Here is a 10,269-nt window from a genome sequence, read left to right on the forward strand (position 1 = left end):
CTTGTTCCTACCATACTCGTGGGATGAAAAATGGAGAAAAATGAAAAAACTAAAAATACATTCAAACCAAAGTTAACGATGAAACACAAACCCGGAGATAAAGAACAGGACCCGTTCAAAAGAAGGGAGTCTATTCCCAGATCACCACCACCATCGGCGAAAATAATAACTGGAGGAATAAATAGGCCTTGCTTTAGCGCTTTGCTTGAACAAGGTGAGGAGGCATACGACTCTCCGGCTGAAAAAAAAAAACGACAAAACGCCCCAGTTCAAAAAATACCAGAGAAACTGATGATAATGATGTATTTATTTTTCCTGAACCTGTTCAAAAAAGCAGTGCGAATAGTGTGGAAAGAGAGAAACTGGAACAAAAAGGCTCACCGAAAGTTGAAAAGGACGACAAGGAAGTTACGCTAGAAGAAGTGAGATCTGAAAGAGTAGCTCTAGAAGAGTTTCTCTTTAATGAAAACAATAAAATCAATAAGAATACAATTAAGTTCATATTGTCTAAGTGGGTGCTACTAGAAGGGAAATTACAAGAGAGTATCGTTGAGAGAGAAAAATTAAAGTGTACTTACCTGGCATCGAAAAATTCTATCAGTTCGATGTCCTATGTTCAAGTGGCGTTCACTCCATGGTCCGGAACAGCAGCATCTGAAACAGAAAAAAAAGAAATTATCCAACGTACTACACTAAAAAGCGGATTCAAGACTAATTCTTCGGTAATGATTGTTAAGCCTTTAAATGAAAAGGACAATTTAACGTGTGAGGATGTCAAAGAAAAACTTACAAAGAAAATGAATCCGTTAATTAAAGAAATAAGGATTAAAAGAATGAGAAAGGTGGGAGACAGAGGCATTCTAGTGGAAACGGAAGGTGGAAACGAATTAAAAAAGATCCAGCAGATAATAGAAGACAATGAATGCGGGCTGAAAACAGAGCTGCCTAAGAAAACTGGACCCAGTATGATAGTATATGACGTAGAAAAGTCGGTCACAAAGAAGCAGTTTATGGAACAATTTTGGTCTAAGAATGTTGAAAAACTTGGAATCGCCAAGCAGGAAAATAAAAGCAGGGTTAAATACAGATACAACACATTTGTTAAAACCAGAAATACTAATAACTGGGTAATAGAGGTGACAGGAGAGATAAGAAGAAAACTCTTGGAGCAAGAACGACTATATATTGACTGGAGATCATACAAGGTTAATGATTACTTAGCCTTGACTAGGTGCTTCCGTTGTCTAGGCTTAGGCCACAGTGTTAAACACTGCAAGGAAAAGACCCCCACTTGTGGACACTGTGGGGTGGGGGGGGCGGGCCATATAAGCACCAATTACTCAGAGAGAGAGAGAAATCTGCAGTCTGCGCTAATTGTACAAGAGCTAAAAGGAAAGACACACATCATACTGTAAGTGACAAGAGATGCCCGGAGTATCTAAGAGTAACTGAAATCGTAAAGAATAAAATAGATTATACATAATGATAAAATTCTTTCAAATAAATGTTGGCCGTTCGCAGACGGCATCATACGAATTAAGATTAAAAGTAGAGGAACAAGGCATTGATGTGTGTCTGATACAAGAACCATACGTATTCCAAGGACAAGTCAAAGGCTGCGCTTCACTTGGTGCAAGAGTTGTTCAAAGTAATAAGGTGACAGATACAAATGCTGCTATAGTTGTATATAATCAGGAAATAACTGTCACAAAAATCGAACAGTTTACGGACGAACATATAGCTTGCGCACATATAGTACATAATGAAGTAAACTTATATTTGGTATCAGTTTATTGTCAATTTTCCATGGAGCTAAACTATTTTATTAATAAGTTGGAGACTATAATAGAAACGTTCAAAAGCCACGACATGATCATATCAATGGACTCCAATGCTCACTCCAAAACTTGGTACTGCAAAGAGAACGACGCGAAAGGCGAATTACTCGAGGATTTCCTAATAAATAAAAATGTATACATTTTGAATCAGCCTGGAAACGAACCAACGTTCTCTACTATAATAGGAGAGGCCAATATAGACTTGACTGTGGTGAATAGTGGAGTCCTGAAGGATATTAATGATTGGAAGGTCTTCCCGAAAATGACTTCCTCAGACCATAATTGTATATACTTTGAACATAACAACAATAAAAATTCAGAAACAAATCAGGTAATCACAGGACAATTCTATAACTTAAAGAAGGTCAATTGGGATCAGTTTGGCGATGTTATTAAATCAGAACTCAATGGGACCTTTTGTAAAGAAATCTGTTTTGTATATTTTCTCCTTTGGGTTTTATCGGAGCTATCGCCTAGTTCTCTCTTGTGGACTGCGTCGATAGGCAAGGATAGATAGCAGGAACTAGTCTCTTTATTCTAAGTAAGAATACGTAATTTTTATTCTTCGGATCACAAATGTTCTTCTCGGGTTTACCGGACGGCTCGTCGTACCAGACTCGCCCTCCGTGCCGCATCGCTCCTTTTTAAAGACGCGGAAACTCTCTCCTAATTCGGCGCTTCGCCCTTGTGGACGCAATAACAAACTGTCGATGTACACAATTACAGAGAGCTCTCAGTAGCGTATATCGAAGGCGCGCGGGGATCACGGAAATTTAATTTTTTCCCAAACATACCCCTTGGGTTGAATCGCCAAGGGATTCAAATGACAGTCAGGGGTAAATCCTTACACATTGAACTGCAATCATTGTAGACAACCTGCAGAATTTAGATTACGCTGAACTGTCCGGACTTACCGGCAGTTTACAGAGTTTAACAATAGGTCTTACAAAAGTAGAAGACGCGGTCTTGACCTGAGCAACTCGCACCAGGCCATCCTTGTCAGGCTTACATTCGATGATTCTCGCAAGTTCCCATCTGCAGGGAGGTAAATTAGGATTTTTTATTAGAACAATATCGTTTATGCGAAATTCATCAGATCGATTCTGCCATTTAAAACGCTGCTGCAAGGTGTTCAAGTAGTCAAGACTCCACAATTTCCAAAATTGCTCGTATTTCGCACGCATTAATTGCCATCGATCGAGTCGTGACTCGGAGATATGTAAGACGCTCGGACTCGGAATCGATTTAATGGCGCTACCAATTAAAAAATGCCCTGGTGTGAGCGCATTGCAAGAATTTACATCGTCATGAAGTGCGGCGATCGGGCGCGAATTCAAACATGCTTCGATGTTACATAAAAGCGTGGTGAACTCTTCGACCGTAGGTGTGCAGGAACCAAGTATACGTCGCAAGTGGTGCTTAACACTCTTAACACCTGCCTCCCACATGCCCCCAAAATGAGGGGCAGAAGGCGGAATGAAATGCCATTGAACTGGCTTTGACGCGAACTTCGCCTGCAGATCTACGTCGGATTGAGTCTGTCGGATCGCTGTAACAAGTTCGCGATCCGCGCCTTGATAGGTAGTCGCGTTGTCGGAATAAAGATCGGATGGAATGCCACGACGCGCTACGAACCGTTCGAAAGATGCGAGAAACGCAGCCGTGGAATAATCATGAACGAGCTCTAAGTGTATAGCTCGTGTAGCGAGACAAACAAATAGCGAGATGTATGTTTTGTGCGACTTACGTCCGCGGCCGGAAGCGTCTCGAATTGCGAAGGGGCCGGCGTAATCAAGTCCCGTATGGCAAAATGGACGGGACGGAGTTACTCTAAATGTAGGAAGGTCGGCCATAAATTGTACGCCGGTTATGGCGCGATGCCGAGTACATGTCACGCAATTGCGGATACAACCTTTTACCATGCTTCGCGCCCCCAGAATCCAATATTGTTCTCGCAACGTGCGAAGCATTAATTGTACACCGCCGTGAAGTGTATCCTTATGAATTTGATCGATAATGAGCTTAGAAAGGTAATGTTTTGGAAGTAGAATCGGAAATTTACGATCATATGAAAGGTCAGACAGTTGAAGTCGACCACCCACGCGTAGGATACCGGAGGGATCCAGGAACGGATCGAGAGAATGGATGGAGCATCGAACTGGTAACCTCGACTTGGCTTTGAAAGCGACGATTTCTTTTGAAAAGTATTCCGTTTGCATCTGTTTAATCCAGAATCTGTGCGCGGTTTTTATTTCATCGACTTGCAAAATAGAGAGACCTTGAGCAACATCTGGGACTTTCGTTCGAAACTTGAACCGAAGGACGTATGCGGTGACCCGTAGTAAGCGTGGCCACGTGGAGATATGATTGAAGGATTCAAAAAGTTCCGCTCGATTTGAATGATGCGAGTGGACTGCATTTGACGCTTTCAATTCGGAATCATCTTCGGTGCAACTTATCGTAGATTGAACTGGCCAATTATCCTCGTTAAATTTCAGCCATGCCGGGCCGTTCCACCAGGAACTGGAAGGCGTTAGCTGAGCTGGATTTATGCCGCGCGATGCGCAATCTGCGGGATTATCTTCTGTTGGCACATGCAGCCATGTCGCCGTAGGAAGCTTCGTTTGAATAGAAGACACTCTGTTAGCTACAAATACTTTTAAATCTGATGGAGCCATTTGCAACCATGCTAATACGATTGTCGAGTCACTCCAGCAAAACACAGGAATGTTTTGCAATTTCATCGCGTCAATAGTAAACGAAATACAGCGTGCTAGCAGCTGAGCCGCACAGAGCTCGAGTCGTGGAATCGAAATCGTTTTAATCGGAGCAACCTTGGTTTTTGATAGGAGAAGTCGAACATGACTATCGCCAGAATTCGTGACAACTTTTGAATAGACTACCGCTGCATAGGCTTTAGATGAAGCGTCGCAAAAGCCGTGTAAATGCAAGCACTGAATGTTACGCTCGAAGCCTAACCAACGAGGAACTTGCAGAGTCGTCAAGTGTAACATCTTTTCGCAAAAAGCATTCCATTCGGTTGTTATTTCCGCAGGAAGAATATCATCCCATCCGTAGGAAAATTTCCACAGTTTTTGCAGTAGAATTTTGAGAGATATCGTGATCGGAGACACCCATCCGAGGGGATCGAATATTTTCGCTATCGTCGAAAGGATTTGTCGTTTCGAAATGTCGGTAGATGGTGGACGGAATTTTATTTCAAAGGAGAAATTATCATCGCAAGGTGTCCAATGAATACCGAGTATTTTTAATTGTTCACCTTCTTGGAAAGGCTTGGAACTTGCTAGACCGTGATTCGCAGGATTTATATCTTGTAGAATTTCAAAATCGTTGCTGGCCCATTTTCTGAGATGAATGCCTGCGCTTAGTAAACAGCCGATTAGTTGGTCGCGTTTTTTAATCGTGGATGGTTTATCATCGCCTCCGGATAGGACATCGTCAACGTATATTTCATTTTGCAAAATTGCTTGAGCTAGTGGAAAACGCGAACTCTCGTCGATTGAAAGTTGTTTGAGCACGCGTTGGGCGAGATAAGGCGCGCAGGCAGTACCATAAGTAACGGTATTTAATGAATAAGTATGGACTGGCTCGTTCGGAATCGTACGCCACAATATTAATTGATATTGGCGATCGTCTGAATGAATCTGTATTTGTCGAAACATTTGCTGAATATCAGCGGAAAAAACGTATTTGTACAAACGCCATTGAAGAATAATCGCCGGAAGATCGGCTTGCAACTTTGGACCAATCATAAGATGGTCATTCAAAGAAGTGTTATTCGAGGTATTTGCCGAGGCATTAAACACTACACGAAGTTTGGTTGTAGTATTGTCCTCGCGAATAACTGGATGATGAGGTAGAAACGTCGGTTGAAAGAAGCGTTGCACGTTTTCGATTTTTTGCATATGCCCGAGCTCTTCGTACTCGTTAAGAAAGTCGACGTATTGCCCTGAAATTTCCCGAGAATTGGCTAAACGTCGCTCTAGTTGCGCGAGTGAACGCGTAGCTACTGACCTTGACTCGCCGATCTTTATCGGAGGACCAGACTTGAAGGGTAAGCGGACAACATAGCGCCCTGAAGAATCGCGCATATGTGTCTCTTGAAAATGTAAGTTGCAACGAAGATTTTCCTCTGAGAGAGCATGTGTCGTTGGAATTTCTTCCAGCTCCCAAAAACGTCGGAGTTCGAAATCGAGATTGCCAGAAGTTGCTTGGTGAACGTGAATTCTTTGGCTATTTTTTTGGTTTGAAATAGGACCCGAAATGATCCACCCGAATATCGTTTCTTGCGCAAGTGTAGCATCGTTAGAAGCTTTCATTAAGCCACCCATCATAATTGAACCGTATAATTCGGCCCCGAGAAGTACTTCGATTGCATCATTTGAGCTTGGATTTGGATCGGCTAGATTCAATTTGGAAAGAAACGGAATCTCTTGTAATTGGAAATGAGGTGGAATGTACGCTGTAATTTTTGGAACGACCAATGCTTTGGTATGAAGAATCGTATCATTTTTATTAGTCGCGCTGATAGAAATAGAGACGGCATGTTGAACGCAATTAGACGTAGTGTCACCGATGCCAGATACCTTTACGCGTGTTGAAATTAAGCGAGCTCTCAACATTTGAGCGACTCGTGACGAAACGAATGTGAACCTTGATCGATCAGTGCTCGCGTGTAAACATATCGACCGTTTTCTGATCCTATACAAACACGTGCGGTAGCCAGGAGCACGGGTTTAACTCCCGCGTTCACGTGTGAATGTACGTTGGACGCGTTATCGCATTGTCCAGAGTCTGTTGTTGTCGTTAAACTTGACCTTGAATTCTCGTGTAACAAAGTATGATGTTGTCTTTTACATTTCAAGCAAGTAAAGGAACTACGACAATTCGAAACGTAATGACCTTTGGTCAAACAATTTTTGCATATATTATTTTTTTGAACAAACTCTAGTCGATGCGAAATGCTTAACGCTTGAAATTTCTCGCAATGCATTAAACGATGTGTTTCGGAACAAAGAGCGCACGTACTCGCGGTGTTTGTATGGTGAGAACGCACTATATTATTTTTTCGTGCCGCATTTGGAATCGAGCGAGCACCGGAACTCTTTTCGGATGAGTTTCCGTTGGCGGACTTCGAGTTATCTCCGTCCTTGGATACAGCCTCAAGCGAACGAATTTGTGTATCTAGAAACGCGTATAGTTTTTCCATCGTAGGATATCTCCTCTCTGAACCTAAGCTGACTTCCCAATCTTTTCTCGTCAATTTGTCTAGTTTTTGTACAAGAATGTAGACTAAAATCATATCCCATTCATCTACAGAACATTTCAAGGCACGCAGAGCATTTATCGATTCCGATGAATTGGAGCGTAATTGTTTTAACCCGAACAGATCGTTAGACGAAACATTAGGAATGGTAAATAAACGTTTGAAATATGCGTCAATAATAACGCGTTGATTTTCGTAACGATTCGTGAGTTCCTTCCATGCAACATCGAAATTACTATCGGTTAGAGAAAGATGGGAAATCAACTTAGCAGCGTCGCCAGTAACCGCGGATAATAAATATTGCAATTTCTCGACTTGCGATATGGAACGGCGATTTTTAACGAGCGCAAGAAACAAATCGCGAAACGTTAGCCACTCGGTTACATTACCGGAGAAAGAAGGCAAGTTGATCTTCGGCAATCGGATCTCGTTGATGGACGTCGTTGCGGCCGCCGTTGGTACAGGAATGGAAATTGAAGCGACGTTGAATGCCTCGAGTTTTTCTTGAAAAAAGTCGTAGGCTTGCATGTACGAGACCTCCGCCTTGTCTAGCAGCTTGCTCTTGAAGAAGGAAAGCTGTGCCGCGTCTGCGTCGGTTGCTACTGCCTCAATGATAGCGGCATTCTCCTGGCATTTATTCCAGTAATTTTGCAAGAGTTGAAATCGTCCTTTAGTGATGGCATGAGTTTGATTATCAACTCCAAGCTTTTGGAAATTCGTTATTGAGTTCGTTAAATAACGTAAATTCGTATCGAACGCAAATATTGCCTTGTCCATTTCGATCTATTGTCTTGCAGAGCTCGACCTTGTAAGGTAAACACGGTGTTGAAATGGAGAACGTATGTACGTGAGTCGAAATACTTCCTTGTCGTACGGAAATGTTTACTCGGAATGTAGCGCAATTGTTGAATGGCTCACTTGAAGTAGTTGCACTGCTTGCACGTGTATCTTGTTTGAATCCATCCGTTAATTTCTCGACACAGATCCGGCTCGAAGGACCATGTTTTGTATATTTTCTCCTTTGGGTTTTATCGGAGCTATCGCCTAATTCTCTCTTGTGGACTGCGTCGATAGGCAAGGATAGATAGCAGGAACTAGTCTCTTTATTCTAAGTAAGAATACGTAATTTTTATTCTTCGGATCACAAATGTTCTTCTCGGGTTTACCGGACGGCTCGTCGTACCAGACTCGCCCTCCGTGCCGCATCGCTCCTTTTTAAAGACGCGGAAACTCTCTCCTAATTCGGCGCTTCGCCCTTGTGGACGCAATAACAAACTGTCGATGTACACAATTACAGAGAGCTCTCAGTAGCGTATATCGAAGGCGCGCGGGGATCACGGAAATTTAATTTTTTCCCAAACAAAATCACAAATACAAGTCCGGAGAACGCCGTTAATCTATTTAATAGAAAGATTGATCTTATATGCAGTAGCAATCTAAGTAGGAGAAGACCCCTGTCTAGGAAAACAGTACCGTGGTAGAGCGAACAACTGACCAACTTAAAGAAAAGATTGGCGGCATCTCGTAGAAGCTGTAAACGGTACAGGAAACTTAAATATGAAAAGGCGTATAAATACAGTTTTGATATATACTGCAGACTAAGAAGGGACTACAAGAGAGAGATTGGAAAGGCAAAAAAGGACTCGTGGAATGATTTCGTAAACCGGAACACTACGAAAAACCCTTGGGGACTGGCATACAAGCTAATGATGGGAAAGATTAAAAATAGTAATATCCTAAGTACGATTAAATTAGGTAGCGATTTTACAACTGATTGGACTTCATCGGCGAAGAGACTTTTGGAAACATTAATGCCGGATGGAAAGGAAAGTACAGAAGCAGAGGATTCACAAAACATAAAGAACAGATATAGCGAATACTTAAACTACAATATGGAACAGGAAATAAGAATGGACGAAATAGATGAAGCAATTAAAAGAACAAAGAAGAAAAAAGTTCCTGGTCCGGATAAAATAACAGCGGAAATATTAAAAATAGTTTGGAAGGCAGCACCAAACGCACTTTACTCACTCTTCAACACATGCTTTGATAAAAACAGCTTTCCAAAGCAATGGAAACAGGCGGATTTAAAACTGCTGCTCAAAAGCCCTGAAAAGGATCCGAGCGATCCTAAATCGTACAGGCCAATCTCACTGTTGTCAGTTGTTGGGAAAGTGTACGAAAGAATCATGGTACAACGTTTCAAGGTAATTTACGAAAGTCTAGAAATGTGCTCCGACAATCAATATGGCTTCATAAAGGGACGATCAACGGAGGACACAATATGCAGAGCGGTCAGCAGCGTGAAATCGGCCGAATCAAAGTACGTAATGGGCATATTTGTCGATATAAGTAGAGCATTCGACAATCTTTCTTGGATTGGGATTTTGGACAGGATTAGGAGTGTGCACTGCACAAGGAAGTTGTTTGAGGTGTTCATGGATTACTTCTCGAATCGAGAGGTACAATTGGCAAGCCGGGAGAGTGAATTGGGGGTATCCAAGCTCCTGAGTAAGGGGTGTCCTCAGGGTTCCATTTTTGGGCCCACAGCAGGGAACATAGTTATGGACCAATTATTAGTGGAACAAAAAACTGAAGCTGGAACGAGATCTGAATACATAGCATATGCGGATGATATTCTAATCCTAGTGCCAGGAAAATCCAGGAAACAATTAGAGGAAGAGGCGCAGAAGGAAATAAACAGGATAATGAAATGGAATACGGATAGCGGTTTACAAATATAGGAAAATAAAACAAGGGCTGTGTTATTAAAAGGGAATCTGGATGCTGAAAGGAAGCCCAGAGTCTTCTTAGGGCAAAAAAAGATAAAATTTTGTACAGAAATAAAGTATCTCGGAGTATACATGGATGAAAAGCTATCGTTTTTGCCGCATATAAGATATACTAAGGAGAAAGTCAGGAAAATATTCGCTAAAATTAAAAGAATCAATAGAAGTAGATGGGGAATAGGAAGAGGATGTTTAAAACTGTTATATAAATCTCTTTTACTGCCAATTATGCTATATGCTGTGGGGGCGTGGTATCTAAGAGCCACTCACTCTCACGCTAGAAGGCAATTGGACGCTGCCCAGCGCTTTGTTATATTAGCAACTAATAATATCTGCAGAACAACATCAACTGAAG

The 10,269-nt window shown here is 41.9% G+C and overlaps 1 protein-coding gene across 1 annotated transcript; it reads right to left on the reverse strand.

The window, feature by feature from the left end:
- Window positions 1-627: 627 nt before the first annotated feature.
- LOC146722820 (uncharacterized) lies at window positions 628-8,088 on the reverse strand. Its single transcript, XM_085483771.1, has 4 exons — window positions 8,044-8,088; window positions 7,515-7,830; window positions 2,753-5,808; window positions 628-654 (listed from the first exon to the last, which is right to left on the reverse strand). Exons 1-4 carry the CDS (start codon window positions 8,086-8,088, stop codon window positions 628-630), a joined length of 3,444 nt encoding a protein of 1,147 aa, XP_085339897.1.
- Window positions 8,089-10,269: the final 2,181 nt, after the last annotated feature.

This window comes from Nylanderia fulva, unplaced genomic scaffold (genome assembly GCF_048542155.1).
Source record: "Nylanderia fulva isolate GAGA-0341 unplaced genomic scaffold, ASM4854215v1 Scaffold269, whole genome shotgun sequence".
Lineage (NCBI taxonomy): Eukaryota > Metazoa > Arthropoda > Insecta > Hymenoptera > Formicidae > Nylanderia > Nylanderia fulva.

Bases quoted from the DNA above. Each gene is read 5' to 3' on its own strand.
- LOC146722820 (XM_085483771.1), bottom strand. From the start codon at position 8,088: ATGGATTCAAACAAGATACACGTGCAAGCAGTGCAACTACTTCAA. The intron at 7,831-8,043 runs GTGAGCCATTCA...AATTTCCAAAAG, and splicing joins AAGCAGTGCAACTACTTCAA to CTTGGAGTTGATAATCAAAC. The intron at 5,809-7,514 runs GTAATGTAACCG...GGGAAATTTCAG, and splicing joins CAACTTGCCTTCTTTCTCCG to GGCAATACGTCGACTTTCTT.